Here is a 16260-nt window from a genome sequence, read left to right on the forward strand (position 1 = left end):
CAGATGCCAGGAGGAAGGCGATGTGCAGAAACCCGACTGTGAGTCTCTATTGTTCTGGTTACAAACAGAGTGACAACGTATGCTACAGGCTGCCTGGAACGACTCCAGGTGCCTCGTATGGGCTTGATTTTCCAGGGGAGGAGGAATCCCTGTCAAATCTGCAGTGAGGTGTCTTGCCAAAAACACAGTAGCTAGTGATTGCAGGACAGAAAAGCTCGAGTCCAATAAAGTGCATTCATAAACTTTTAATTTGAGGCTGTTGGCAAGGTGCGAGTTGCAGCACGGACAGGGGATCAAGACACAACGATGCTGTAAAGCAGCGGGAAACCTCCTCGACCTTTCAATCCCTCCAGGTTTGAGCGAGGCCAAGAGGACAGTTTCATTATGGAGATCGCCGATATCGCACCCCTCCGGAAGATGAGGGTCCGGACGGATGGGAAGGGGACTCGCCCGCACTGGTTCCTGGAAAGGGTAATGCACTTCACATCGCGTGTCTCTCCGCAACCTGCTTGTGCTGAAGCCTCTCAGCCCTGAGAAAGAGAAGAAAGGCAGCGAGTGACTCGCTTTCATTCATTTCCATTTTTCCATTTGGTTTCTCATGTTTTTTTCCTGCAGGAATCGAGTCAAAAAAGAAGAGAGCAAGGGCAAAAGCTGTGCTGTAAAGCTTTACCACAGTCTCCGCTGTTAGATCTTGCTCTCCCTCCCTGCAAAAGAGCCTTGGCTTGCCACCAGGGCACCTGCAAAACTTTCTGGTCCCCGGGATGCACCCTCAGCTCCTGCAGACCCCTGCCATGCTCTGACCCCATGGGAGAGTGGATCACCCTCTGCCAGGCAGGGACAGCTAGCGTGGGCCTGGGCTGGGTGGGACATTTCCAAATAATCCATCCTTTCAGGTGAAGCATCACATCTCTCCCCTTCCCTTCTTCCGCCAGCACGCAGGCAGATTTCTTTCTTTTCTTCTTCATATAAATAAGGTGTGGGAAATATTCTTAAATATTCTTAAATATTCTTGCATTTTGAATACAGCATGCAAAACGGTTCCCACCGCTTCTGTTGATTGTATTTTTCCCTGGTGTCCTATCTCGCAAAAAAGGACAGTGCTTGCCTTTATATTTTCTACCAAACCACCAGCCCCATGTAAACGTCACTTATATTTGGGCAGTAAAAAGTAGTTTGCTTGTTATGGGTCCCTATAATTATATTTCTAAGATAGAGATGGAGTGATGTGCTGATTCCACACCACCAGATGTCATTAAGGGAGGAACACATCTCCGCCATGTTTATTTAGCATGCTTTTTCTGGAGTAGGTATCCTGCTGGATTTCTGTATCTTGACTTTTTTATGAGAATAGGTTAAGACTCAATAGCTTAACCCATGGTCAGAAAGAATAGTGCAGGATTTTTTTTTGGGGGGGTCCTTTATCCTTTTCGACTAGTCTGAAGCTGTCCTTCGTTTTCCCCTAAACACTGGTCCTAGGTGGCCACCAGTTTCCAGTGAAGTGAAGCGCTCTCCACCTCCATTAGCATGGTCTAAAAAGCATTTCTGTGGTGCAGTACCTTTTTGTACTTGAGCCTTGTCACTGCTAAGTTTTTTCTCAGCAATTCTTGTGCAGCTTTCCAAAGCATTAGACCTCCAGCATATATCTCCTGAATATATGCCACAGACACGCAATTTTTCTCTCTGTGCCTAAGGAATAACTCAATCTGCTTTCTGATTTGATTCAGTTATCTTGGTCAAACTCCCTTTGCCAGTTCCCTGATACCTTCCCGAGTTTTATAAATCATATTCATATAAAATGAAATCAAATAAAGCTTATTCATCCAGGGACATTCCAGATCTTGCAGTTGTGAATTAGCAATAGCTCAAAGGCGTCTTTAGTGGCAGGTAGCACCTTCACATGTTCCTGTTGCCAACTCTGTCCAGTCGGCCAGCCTGCTGGACTGTCCCACCCAAAGCAAGGCTTTCCCAGAGAGGTAGGCAAAAAGGACTCTCATGTGGACCCATCCGACGGGATTATGGCCCTCTTATAGCTCTACCGAAGCAACAGGCAGACCATGCATGCAACTCTTCGAGACCAGGATTTTAGAAGCTTTTAAAAATTGTAGCCATAGTTTCTATTTTTCTTAGAGAAAAAGAGCGTGGAGGACCTTCTAGCTCCAGTGATATGCAGAGAACTTTATTTATTAGTTTTCTTTCCCACCTTCCCTGCAAGGGAAAAACAGCATTTGCATTCCCAGGCAGCGAGTGAGGACAGGAGTGCTCTGGAAAAGGGGAGGAAGGATTTGTGTTCTCTGATTTGTATTCCAGCCTTGAAAACTTATGTAGCCTGGTGTGACATGAAAACTGATCTGAGCCCATTTCCATTTCTGTCAGAAGTGCATATTAAAACTGCATAATGAAATACTTGTGGGGGTAGTGCTAAACTCTCAGACAGATGGTTCACAGTTAGTGCTAACTAGCACAGTGAAATGAGAAGCTAGATTAAGCCATCAACCCCATAAATAACCATTTGTTGCTCCATTTATCTACAGGATATTCTCAGTTTTCTTGTTCTATTAAAATAACAATAAATGATCTTTTTAATTCTCTTTGGTCTTTTTGTAAAATGTTTCTGGTCATAATTTATACTGCTTTTAGTTTACCAGAAATAGAAGTGCATAAATACCAATTATAATGCATGAATTATCAATGATGTTGTACACAGCCAAAAGATTCAATTTACAAGCAGGGAAGTAGTCTTTTTTTTTTTTCTTTCTGTCTAGATAAAATACATCGAAATTTCATTCAGAATCTCAGCAAAATAGTGAACTTGGTGCCAAAGATTCAAACTGCACCAAAAGTGGCAATAAGATTTAAACGCTGATACTTAATCCTCTAGAGGGAACAAAATTTGATTAGTGATGTGTTGGGCCAGAATGAATATTATTGATTATTGCTATGCACAGAAAAACATACCAAAAACTCTGTAAAGCTGAGCAACACTTTCTGATCTCACCACTGCTGGGAGAGAGACAGAGTTTGGATGTTTTCCTCTGACCTAATGCTGAATCTCATGTTCTTCCATGTCAAGCTACCAGGACACTGCTCTGTGTTTCTGAAAAATCAGAGAATAGAATCATAGAATCACAGAATGGTTTGGGTCGGAAGGGACCTCTAAAGGCCATCTAGTCCAACCCCCCTGCAACGAGCAGGGACATCTTCAACTAGATCAGGTCGCTCAGAGCCCCGTCCAACCTGACCTGGAATGTTTCCAGGGATGGGGCATCCACCACCTCTCTGGGCAACCTGTGCCGGTGCTTCACCACCCTCAGCGTAAAAAATTTGTGACTTCTAATTAGGAAACTTACCTAAATGCATGCTTTGGAAACCTCCTCCTGGGATAGCCAGTTCCTCAGTCCACGTGATGATTTCACCTGCTGCCCAGTGTCTTAGATATGAAGTTGAAAAGCTAGAAATAAGAAGGGATGAGAGCTCTCTGAGTGAAATAGCAGGAATTGTAAGACACTTGAATTCTGCAGAGTTGCTTCCCTCAGAATTTTAATGTTACTTTGTGCTGTCAAAGCCAGGCAGATAAGAAGCTGTCTTAATGAAGCACTAATTGCATTGCATTCAAACGTCACAAATAATCCTGAATGTGGGACTTGGTTCTTTATTCACTTCTTTTTCCTTTATATAAAGGAGATTAAGAGAATTTGAGACAATTCATTATAGCTGAAGCTGACTGTTGTTCTTTGCAACAGAGCAAAGGCTTTTTGTTTTACAGTCAGAGGACCCTGTTTTTAAGCGAAGACAAATGACTTGCAACAGAACCACAAAAACGTGTGGTTGAGTCTTTAAAGATGAAATCCAGGACCTCTGTATTCTGGTGTTAGTGGGGTGTGAGCCCCTGCGGAGCTTGTTTTACACTGCAGCTGGGAGAAGGCTGGGTTGAGGTAAATCAAATGATCAGACACGTCAAACCTTTCTGTTACAGCATACAAGTGCACAATTAATTTCAAGTTGCTGGTTTAAAGTTCCTGTCAGCTACGATATTTGCTCAGCTACAAGGCAAATTATCAACATTTTATTCATATGTACCGTTCCCGCTTCCTTTTCATTTCTATAGGTGTTCTACAGCCCAGTTAAAACCTATGCATAATTAGTGATAACGTTTGAGCTTAAAAGCACGCAGGATGTCCGCAGCGAGTTCTAGGTATCCTAAAAAACAGTTTAGATGCAATGTAAAGCAGCAGTCTCATTGCCAAGCGGTAGCTAATTTTTCTGAGAGGAACAGACAGAAAATAAAAATAGCCTCAGCTTGGCTTCCTGAGATGACTTTCTTGACCCTCATGATCCAAACCAAAATCCTGCATCATCCTGTATGTGTGCAACAACCACAAACATCTCCTTGTAGAGTGGGATTCATTTTGTGCTATCTAAGTCACTGAAAAAGTTGCGTTTAGCTTTCACCGCTTCTACCAAACTATTTAGGCCTCCTCTGTAGTCAGCAGAGCGAGCGATCTGAGAGAGGGAGAGATGCCTTGAATGGCAGTTTACCTGCCCCCAGCTTGGGTGGGATGCGTTGCTTCCCTGGTGATACCCAGCTCTGACCACGGACCATAGGGAGGGCCAACACGATGTGCTTGGGCTGGATGCCTGATGTTTAGGCGGTTCACGCTAGGCAAGGTAGGCAACGTGCCCACGTTGTGACTGAGCAATCAGCCTGCCACAGGTTTCCTGCTGCCTCCATGTCCCTTGCTGTGATCTCCCCTGAGCAAACGAAGCTCGTAAAATGAATCTCTTGCTCCTGTCTGCTCCTATCTGGAGCACCATCCCAGAACGAGATAGCAGAGGCTGCTCGCTCTGTCTGTGCTAACTGCTTACATGAAGCTGCATAGGGATGAACTCACCCACCCTGGGTGAGGGGCTGGGGATGGAAAGAGAGGGCATTTTGCTCCGGCGCTTTTAGGAGCCAGACAGTTTTTCCCAGACAGCATCTGGAGCGTTGGGCATGGGCTGGTTATTTGTGAGAGGTCTGATCTCTCTGTCTGCGAGTGCACTCCAGCTGGCAGCTCTAATCTGCTTCTAACCCCCGCTGCTTTCCTGACATTTCCCTGCAAGCTTTGCTCAGGACATTTTGCTACTAACAGTGTCGCTGTCATGTCCAAGCAGGGCAGAGGTAGAGCTGGCTGAACCTTTTCCAGCAAAGTGTTTATGCACCAAGGGGGGGAAAAAAAGGCATTTTCAGTCAACCCGAGATTACTCGTGATTCAAATTTGCGAATTTAAGCCAGAGAAAAGTTTCTAGGTTGGACTCCTAAGAGGATGTAGACATCATTCACACATCCTTGAGAGAGGAGACTTCCTTCTGGTCTGTACCCCAGCAGAGAGGGCACCAGCTGGGGTGGTGGAGACCTGATTTCTGCTTGGTTCAAAGCAAGGATTTGATTCAACATCTCTTGACTCACAGAGCAATTTCCTGACCACAAAGTAATAGTGTCACCGGCTGTGAATAAGCAGCTTTTTAGAAAAGTGGGACAGCCTCAACAGCCCAAAAATGTCCTGTACCTCTGGGATGAAGGTGCTGTGTTACAGATCCCTGTTTAGCATCAGGCAGAAAGAAAACCCCAGATGAGTGTCCTACCCAAGGAACAGTACAATGCACAAATAGCACAGCTACTGCTTCAGACTCGGTGTAGCTACTGGCCTCTTTAAAATCATTTCTTATAACCTGGAGCAATGTTCTTCTTTTGAACTGCTAAAGGCTCCGGCAAAGCTTGGTTGGGGTCAACAGAAGTGCATGGACTGGGACACATGAGTTTGAGGACAGAATTTGAGCACATTTTATCTCAAGATAAGTTTTATAAGTTTCTTAGACTGATATATGAGAGTGCAGCGGAGGGTCACTAAGATAGTCAAGGGGCTGAAGCATATGGCATACTAGGAAAGGCTAAGGTAAATGGAGTTTTTAAGCCTTCAGAAGAAAAGGCTAAGGGGGAATCTAATTGCAGTCTTCTGCTGCTTAAAGGGAGGTTAGAGAGACCATTGATCCAGTCTCTTCTCAGAGGTGAACAGTGAAAGGGAATGGGGCAATGGACACAAGTCGCAACAAGGAAAATCCTGATCGGATATAAGGAAAAAATATCTTCCCAATGAGACTGATGCAGCCCTAGGATGGAGGGAAACTCCGCCCTTGAAGATTTTCAAAACTCAGTTGGACATGGCCTTGCAGTTAGGCCTGCTTGGAGCAGGAGGTGGGACTAGACACCTCCAGGTGTCCCTTTTAATTTAACATTTTCCACGACTCCATGATTTGTTTCTTCCTAATATCATGTCACACTTCTCTGGCGCATCTGGGCTCATGTTTCCATGGCCTTTGCAGAGACGTGCCTTGCAAGACACTGTTTCTTGATGCACTCCTTCACTTGGGTATGGTCTCTGTTTCTGTTAGATGGTAACAAAAATGGTAATTTGCAGCCCTGTCTCCTCCCTTCCCTCCAACTCCCCCCATTTAGTGGGAATTTACTGCTAGGTTTTTGCTGTAGGCATGTGTCATGCCTTTCTCGCAGTAAACTGGTGGCCCACTGAGCCCACATTCAACAGGACACATAAAGGTGGGTGTTTTATTAGGTGTTTGTCGGAGTAACTCACTGGCTTGTTCTAAACAGGTTCCTATTCTGTTCTTATCACCACAGCATCTGAGCTCCTTCCCGTGACACATTAGACAGTGTGACTAATATCTGTTGCATACTGTTTGTTCTGTCACCTTTTCCCAGAGGGAGAAGAGTGTGAAGCATTAAGTTTTGCTGGCCTAATTTTATCTTGTGCATTGCTTTAACTTGCTTGGGGTCGGTTTGCACATCTCTACAATGATTGCTGCGTGTTTGCACAGAGGAGGCGGGCAAAAGAAAGATACTGTGTACTTCAAGGAGAGGTAGTGAGGTTTTCAATAACTCTCTGTTACTTCTTCTTTAGATTTAATTCCATACTGGCTTCCAGGAAAGGTCTGACTCTCTTAGAGATGAGCTTTGTCCGTAACTTATGTCAGAGGAGCAAATTTCTTCCTATTCTTTACCCCATGCATGAAAAGGTCCAATATTATGAAGACCATTTCTCAGGACAAGTCACCACAGCAAATATTGTCCATAGCAGAGAGTTCCGTTCAGCCCAGAAGAGCTCAGTACAGGTTTGAAGCTATGACCGAGCTCTACCCATGTCCTACCACACTGCACTTTATAGGTTTGATCTTTGCCCTCGTTCAAATGGCAGTTGAAGTTTAGCTGAAGTTTTTTCCCTTATTTTGGCTCTTCACAGATCGTCCTGAAGAACCTGACTAATCAAGAAGTGGCCACATTTACCTATGGTGAATGGCTGTCAAAGCTGAAAAATGCCAAGGGAAGTCTTGTGTGTGAGATGCCAGCTGTGATAAATGATGAGCAGATGATGGAGGACACGACATACACTCTTCAGGTTAAAACCAGTGATATTGGAGGCAAGTCCATGGTGGATATTTTATGACTTTTCTAGTATGAAGTTTGATTTTGTTTAATTTGAAATTAGATTTAAAAAAGCATAATTTAGCCCTACTATGCTGGAACACCTCCATTTTGGCTGGCTGTTCATCATGACTGTTATGCTGTGGGATTCATCCCGATCTGAGCCCTGGGCATAAAATATTTAGACACAAAGCCTTGATTTGACTGCTCGCCGCTTCCTCTGAAGACACCTTAACAAAAGCTATCGCCAGACCATGTTACAATGGTCAGGAACCCCCTTTTTTGTTTTTGGTCAGGTCAGGTCCATCCACGTAGGATGGAAAAAAGGCTACGGTCAAAGCTGGTGGGCTCCAGGTTTTCAGTCAGCACTATCGACTTTGGCCAAAGAGAGGAGCAATAATTCACCCTCCTTTTCAAAGTGTTTTGAGACCATTTATCTCAGGCCGTGAAAAACCATCCCTAAATGCACACCAGATAGAAGAGGTGGAACAGAGTATAAAGAAAGCTGCAGATCTTCAAAAGCCAAGAAATGGGATTTCTATGGCATTTCCTGGGATCACTGCCTCTTTTCATGAGAACTTCTGTCAGGCTGCTGAATGAAAGCTGCAACCACATACAAGCTGCCTCGTGCCAAAATGGGGCAAGTTAGACGTTATCTTGCAGACACCTTGTTTGAAAGATTGACCCTCAAAGGGGATTCTGCCACACCAGTGCACATAACCACCTCCTGATCTCTACCTCTCTTTCTTTTTTCTTTTTTTTTTTTTTTTTTCCTGGATTTACCAGTGGTAATTTATGCAGCTTGTGAGGTTTGATCTGAGAATATCAAAATCCCCCTGGCAGAGTGTCTTCGTGCCACCTCACCATTTTTTATTTATCTGCTCTGTCTGCTGCTTGACTGAAAAACATGTAGTGAAATATAAAAAACAAAAGAGAGAGAGGAAGATTTGTTTATGTATCTGGCAATCCATCTAGTATAATGATAGATCTTTCTGTGACCTTTTTGTGAAATCCAGCCCTAACTCACAAAGGCGATGGAAATAATAGAAGCAGGAGGAGAATAGAAGATGACAGCAACAGCAGACAGATCTGCCCTTCCTATTGAACGAAGGATGATGGGTATTAATGATAAAACTTTTTATTTCATTATGAACAGCGACAACCAGTAGGAAAGAGCAGATTACAGAGAGGTTTCAGAGAGTCTGTTTATGATTAGATCACACAGCGCACTGACATAATGCTGAACTTTATCCAGCTTATCTAAAGAGGGTACAAGTCATGCACTATCTCCCCTCTTTGATCGTTATGTATTCCACAATTACTCCTGGTTGGACCAATTCAGGAAGAAAGACATTTTATCCTTGATGGTTAGTTTAAACATGTTATATCATCTCCTGCCACACTGACATTGTCTAGGGACAGCAATGCTCCACAATGAATAGAATCAGACGTGTTTATTTCTAGGTATAAAGTTTTTCTCTGCAATAGCTTTCAACTTACCAGTGCATCAGAGGCACACTAAAAAAAAAGAAAATTCAGCTCACCTATTTGTCGCTCTCCAAAAAATTACACTTCTGGTCTTAGTTTCTTCTAGTCTAGACTGTCTCTGGTCAATTCACAGGGGAGAGGAGTCTTAATCAGTGGTCTGGATCATCCTCTGGAGGGTCTCTGTCACTCTCTCTTCATCAGATTCAGACAGAGCCAGCACAATTAAGTTAGGCTAGATGGTTAAAGTTAGGGAAAACGAATCCCACAGAAAATGTCCTGCAGCGAACAAGAAAGCATCAGCCATTTCCTCCCCACCATACACACATATTTAACAACAGTCCTGTTTTATTTTTTCCTCAAAGAAACCTTTGAGTTACAGTTTGGCTTTCCAGAAGTCATTCAGTTGGATGATCGTGTAACATACAGAGTTTGCATCAGGGAAAGGTCAAACCTCCTCTCTTTCAAAGGTCAAATCCATAGGCCATCAGAAGTACCTCAGAAGGCAGCTCTCAGAGTACACACAGATAAGGGGAAAAGGGGTTATTACGGCAGACACGTCCCAAGTCAGATGGGGAAACTTTGGTTAAAACCAACATCTTGTTTTACTTTTGATCTTATAAGAGAAGTAACTCACGAGCTCATTTTCTTCAAGGTATGACCCACAGACACAGCTGCAGTAGAGCCGGATCACCTGATGGCTCTTTCTGTGGCATAAAAATGTCCTCGCCTGTTAATTTTGATTTACGTAGACTTTCTGTATTCTACATGCAGGCATCGTATACATGGTAATGCAATAAAGATGGAGAAAGAATAAATACTGCTTTCTCATTTTCCAAGCATTAATGAAGCAGGAGGTTTTTATCTCTGCTGTTATAAGATTAATTAGTATGTTGTCAGCTCAGCTACAGCCTACAAATTACATAATTTAAGGCAGTTGGTGTCATTTCCTAGTGCCTTATCCAAGTCTCTGTTAAGTCAAAAGAAGGACATTCAGAAGGCTGGCTTCAGAAGGCTGTGACTCAAGCCCACAGTTTGTTTAAAAATGATGCAGCTGCTCAATAAGAATCATAAAATCATAGACATTTTGGTTGGAAAGAGCTTCTGGAGGTTATTTCATCCATCTTCCTGCTCAAAGGACCGTTGCCAGCACTAGGTCAGATCAGTCAAGGCTCTGCCCAGCCAAGCGTTTGACACCTCCAGGGATGGTGGTACCACCTCCACCTCCCCAGGCACCTGATCCAGATCTGTACCATTTTCCTAAGAATTTTTTTTTTTCCTGATGCCCAACCTGAACGTCCCCAGCAATTTGTGGCTCCCTGGGGCATGGTCTGACAACTCCACAGCACATGACCCTGTCATCGTTACCACCTTCCCTCCATGTGATCACAGGGCCCCTTGTTCACCTGCCCCAGCTCATCTCCCTTGGCCTTTCCTCACGGTCATGTGCCCCAGCTCCTGTCCATCTTGGCAACCATCTGCTGAGCCTTCCTCAGTGTCTTGACATGACCCAGGGATTCAAACTGGCAGCATGGTCTAAGTGTGGGCTTCTCAGTGCTGAGCAAAGGAGATAAGATCTTCCCTTCAGCTGCTGGCCATGATCCTCCTGATGTAGCCCAATATGCAGTTTGCATTGAAAACTGAGAACTTGCTGTTAGCTTAGATTCAACCTGAATATGAATGTTACTGCTATAACCTCTGGGTCTTCTTCAACTCCCCAGCACGTACGTGTGCAGGGTTTATTCCACCCCAGACGCAGAACTTTGCATTTCTCCTTGCTGAACTTCATGGGATTTCTGCTTGCCCAGACCTCGAGTTTCTTAAGGCCCACCTGGGTTGAAATTCTGCCCTTCAGCATGTCAGTCACTCCCCCAAATTTAATGTCATCCGGAAATCTGCTCAGGATGCACTCTGTCATTTTTTAGGGTGTCGATGACAAAGTTCAGTGCTGCAGACCCCGGTATCGACCCATGAACTATTGCACTCATTGCCAGTTAAGGCCTGTGCAACCACAGCACCCTCATCTCTTCATTTATCAAATCTGTTACAGTTCCTAAATGTGCCTGACAGTTTCCTGGAATTAACAACCACAACAAAAATATCAGAGAGAGACCCAAATAGGTGAAATGTACATTGATTCAGCGATTCCTGTTCTTTTCTTGCCCATCTCCTGCTAATTGCTTGTGAGGGAAATGTCACGGCATGAGGCTTCTTCCTGCGGGGAAGGTTTTGCTAAGAAACAGTTGGTTCTGTGCTTTTTGAGACCTTGCATTAATTGGGAGCCTGCTCCTTGTAAGGAAATGGACTTTAGTTTGCTTTGTTCCTCACCTCAGCAAGCTTTAGGGTCATAAAAGGTACTGCCAGATAAACTGCCTGAATCCCTGATGCTTTCTCTTCCTTCTTAAGTCCTTCCCAGGGAACTGCTGAAAATTAGCCCCAATTTAACATAGGCAATTTTTTCAAGTGGACACCAAATATTGCTTTGCCTTTTCTCTGTTCGACTCTTTTTCTCCTCTTTTTTTCCTTCTTTTAATGTCTTTTTCAGTCCTCCTTATAGAAGAGTTGTGATTTCTTCCTAATTTCTGTATTCAAATAATTATCCCGAAGAAGTGGTAGCTTTCTCGGAAAGTTTTCTGTCCCCCCGACTTTGTCCCTGCATTGTGTTGTGAATGGAGCTGTGGGAAATACTGTCGGTGTGGTCCAAAGTGGATTTACGATCCTCTTGTGTAAGAAATGGCTTGGCAGGCGGTTAGAGTTTTCAAAGCTGGGCTATCTAACCGAGGGCAGCAGATGCTGACTTTCTTTGTAAGACAGATTTGGGTTTGATGATCTCATTTTCATTTTCCACAATTCAAAGGCTTTGGTTCTGACACATCAATGAATGTCTGCCCACACGGAATCAAATTTCTTCCTATGAATCTGCTTTTTTATTATGGCATCAAAAAAAAAAAAAAAGCAATAATTTTGGTCAAATTATAAATAGTGCCAGGTAAAATCGTTGTAACACCTTCAGCTAAAACGTTCGTAAGGGCACTGCAGGTGATGGTTTGGCCTTAAGCTCTCCAAAAGTCAGGAAAATTTCTGCAGCAAAATATGGGCAGTCATGGGCATATGAAATTCAGTATCAGGTAATAAAGATCATCTTAGAAATTACTCTTTTCCTAACATATACATAAGAAGAGGTGGGAGTTGCTGGGGCAAACTGTTGTACAAGAAACTAGGACTTTTTCTATTAACGCAGCGTGGCAATATTTTGAGAAACAGGATTATAGAAAGAAGACTTATGGGAGGGGGAAATGAGCCACAAGATGCCAGAGTGGTTTGGTTGATGATCTGCACTTTTCTTTCAAATCCCTGTGCCGTACGACACAGGGAGAGCAGCACGAGACAGACCCCAGCTAAAGTGTCCTGGGTGCCACAGGACAGCTTGGAGGAGGTTGTGGGACTGCAGAAGGAGACCACAGTGTGGAAAAGAGACTGTGGCCCAGTGGGAAGCCCAGGACAATGTGTACTAATACTTTGACTATAGCTAGAAAAGTTAAAGTATGTTCTTTAATGCTCTTCCATAGATTGCTGAATGTTGCTGGGTAAGTCACGTTGCTTCCCAAATGGGAATGACGACACTGACATCCTCTGCAAAGCGACGCGATGCACAGTGCTCCATCCGGAGCAGATACTCTTGCTTCCTTTTAGTACTGCTATCACCACGGTCACCATACCTCGAATGCAAGGGCGAAGCGTTCCAGCTGTATTTGGGGGACGGACTGGAAGGGCTGGCTTGTTAGCTACCATGGGGTGTCCTCTTTGCAGGACCCTGCACAATTTCACTGAAATTTGTTGGCTGTGCCCAGAGAAACCTGATCGTCACCGCAGCCTCTTCCAGCCTGCCTTTGCTGCCTCCATTTCCATGGAATTGGAGGCTGGGTGTCAGCCCTACGCGGCAGGCTAGCTTGTGACGATGTGCCTTGCTCTCTCTCTCCAGGAGCAGGCACCGACGCCAACGTGTTCTTAATCCTGTTTGGGGAGAATGGGGACAGCGGGACCCTGGCTCTGAAGGAGTCCAACAAGTCTAACAAGTTTGAGAGGAACCAGATGGACGAATTCAACTTCTCGGACATGCTGAGCCTGGGAGATCTCTGCAAAGTGCGGATCTGGCACGACAACAAAGGTCAGGGCAGTGACTTGGGGGGGGGTGGGAGAGGTCAGGACAATGTTGTCACTCGAGGAAACACATGATCCTCCGTGGATAATTACCAATCCTTGGTAATCCCAAGGATTTTACCTGGATCCTGTGTCCCAGCTTGCCTGTCTAGACATATCCCCTTCATGCAGGAGACCGTCTCCCCACGTGCTGGTGTAGTATCTGCTCTAATGGGTCCCCAGCTTCAGTCAGAGCTTACAGCCACCACTGCAGCACAGATAACGACAGCTCCTCCAAAGCAAAGCCATCCAGCCTGTTATCCCAACACACCAGCTCTATTAATGCAATACCTTTTTCACCGGCTAGTATGGTACTTTCCTGGCAATTTAATGCTATCAGCCTGACATTGACACACGGGGTAATGCAGCCTGGCATAACATAGTGGGCTTTAGAAGATAGAAATAAAGATCTGTGTCTGTCTTTATTAAAATCACTATATCAGACAGTGAGTGTGATCTCTCCCTGCTGTGAGAGATTCTGACATTTCCCTGCTGCTGGACACACGAACTGCTTTCACAAACAGCAAAGCAGCACTGCTGTAGTCATTTGTATTGTTATTCAGGTACCAAGCAGCATCTTGTAACAAATGCATCACTCACACTGCTGTGATGACACCTCATCCCATCCCACCTTCATCTAAAAGAGATGATCTTGCATTAACAATGACTTGCTCGCTAATGGCAGGCCCTTGCTGCAGCCCAAAGGTGAAGCTTGATGGTTCCCATAGACCCACCTCGGTCAGTATGAACAAGGGTGTTTGGGCAGTAGTATTTATCGAAGTCCTGGGAGGAATGGCGGCAGAACTACCCAGTCATTACCTCGGGGTACTGAGGCAGCTGGTTTATGGCTGGGCTGGGGTTATATGTCAGTATGGCCATCACCTTCTTGACTTCTCCAAGTTGTGGCAGTTGGGGAAAGCTGCATCTCATGCAATATTAATAAAGATGCTACCTCTGGATCGGACTCTCCCACCGTAAGTTTGTCTCTGTATTGTTATTTAAAAAAAAAAAAAAAAAAGAGAAATCTGTTGTGAAATACGGGAAATGTGACCATCCACCTAATCTGGCTTCATGATTGTTTGTTCCCAGCCACTGCAAGCTTCAGGCTCATATTTATCACTCCCACAACAGAGGACAATTTAGTTGTTTAAGCTCTGTAACATCATGTTATATAGCTGGTGCTGAATGCAGTGAGGGAGACCATTTTACCTGATTTTAGTTGCCAAAACACTTATTCCTCGAATCTGCGGTTTAGATGCTGAAATGGAACGGGCTATCAAAATACCCACTGGAGTTTTAGCTCAGCAAACAGGCTGCTTTGCAGTTGCAAGGGTGATTTGGATGTCCTTCGGAGAGCAGCAAGAAATCAACGTGGACTTGCAGATTTGTTTTCAAATACATTACCAGCTAAAATGTCTACAAAGAGAACATTTTCCTTAAGAGGCATCGTGGCTCCCCGGTGATCGGTCGTGCTAACAGAATGAAATACATCCACCAGATCAGAGCTGATCCTTAGGGCTCAGGCACACGAACAGCCTGGGATGTAAGAAGATAAGAACTGCGTCAGACTGAGAGCCTGTCGAGCCCAGCAGCTGTTTCCAACAGCAGCATCATTGGGTGCCTGAGGAAGAGGAGGAACTGAGCGAGCACATGTAATCCTTCTCTAATCCTCTGCATCTTACTAGGCATAGCTCAGACCACCTCCTGAACTGGATATAATTTTTGTCCATTAAGTAACTTTCAGTGAATTTTCTCATTCAAGTGCTTGTCCAGACTCCCCAGGAGACATTTAGCACCTACAGCATCCCGTGGCAATGAGACCCATGGGTCTGCACTCTGCTGCGTGATAAGCAAATCCTGTTAATCTAGGCAGTTTTGCTGCCTCTTCCTTCACGAGTGATCACGCTTCACCTTCTCCCTGCCACTGATGATGATGTTGATACAGGTTGGAGAGCTACCACATTGCAGCTGAGCTATGGTAATTGCTATCTGCACGCTCTTGGTTAGTGGCAAAGAGAAGTAACGGAGTTTAGCTTTAGGCTAAGCAGTAAATAGGCTCAATTCGTTTAAATTTGCTGTGGGCTAAGAGCACATACCCAGATAGCCACAAGTCAGCTAAAATAGTAAACCATGTGCCTAGAACCTGAACAAATACTTCATATTTTTGAATATAAATGCACATTGCAACCTCATATTCTCTTTCCTTATTTCCCTCTTATCACTGGTTTCTATTTATAAATAATAGTTAATAGGGCTTCTACCAGACCTGGCTGACTGCAGGGTTAAGCCTTGAACAAACAACATGCTCAGGTTTTATTCAGCAAAAATGTACTTGTTTTTCCCCCCAGAAAGAAGGACAACTGTAGTTTAAACCATAACATATGTTGTCTTCATTGTTCTTGCATTAGTCATGTGAAAGGCATATCCTATCTAAAACTTCACACAATGCAGCATGACAGTTTGTTGGGTGGGTAGAGTATTTATTACTGCTGGGATCCCAGGCTATAGCTATCCTTTGCATATATGCCTGTTTTCTCGATATAATTTATATAAATTGGCTGTGCCACTGGTTGGAAATTCCTGGCTCTCTTTTTTGGAAAGGAGTAGTGGGGTCAGGGGTAGAGGGTCGTGCATGTTTTTTGTCAGATGCTTGGGGGACTTTGGATATTAAACAAAAATGTGCTTGTATTTACCATTACTTTGAGGCATCAGATGTTGATCATTCTTTCCCTAGTTTTTTTTTTTTTCTTTTTTGGACTAAAGGGTTCTTTGCCAATGGTCTGTGGAAGACTCAGCCTCACACTGGCCTACCCCATCGCTCCTCACATGCTGAAGACTTGGAACATGGATGATGTTCTTTTCCTAATTTTCTTAATAATCATAATAATGATTATTAAGAATGACAGCATCAGCCTGTTTTGACTCACATTAGGTGCCTTTAGCACCTATGGGCTAGTTAAGGGAACTACTAACCATCACAAGGCTTCTTTTTCTTTCAGACATCACCTGCTCCCAGCAAGAAGTCAACCAACCTGTCCCTATTTCAGAATAAAAAACATTTAAATGGCTTGCCCAAAGTGGTTACCTTGCCATGAAGTCCA

The 16260-nt window shown here is 44.2% G+C and overlaps 1 protein-coding gene across 1 annotated transcript in view; it reads left to right on the forward strand.

Moving 5' to 3' along the window:
* The window catches only part of LOC143172158 (lipoxygenase homology domain-containing protein 1-like), a 148784-nt gene that overhangs the window by 117259 nt on the left and 15265 nt on the right, over window positions 1–16260 (forward strand). The window contains exons 34-36 of the mRNA XM_076361417.1: window positions 354–471; window positions 7293–7470; window positions 12942–13127. Of these exons, the coding sequence (XP_076217532.1) occupies window positions 354–471; window positions 7293–7470; window positions 12942–13127 (482 nt within the window). The remainder of the gene's footprint in view (window positions 1–353; window positions 472–7292; window positions 7471–12941; window positions 13128–16260) is intronic.

Source organism: Aptenodytes patagonicus, chromosome W (assembly GCF_965638725.1).
Source record: "Aptenodytes patagonicus chromosome W, bAptPat1.pri.cur, whole genome shotgun sequence".
Lineage (NCBI taxonomy): Eukaryota > Metazoa > Chordata > Aves > Sphenisciformes > Spheniscidae > Aptenodytes > Aptenodytes patagonicus.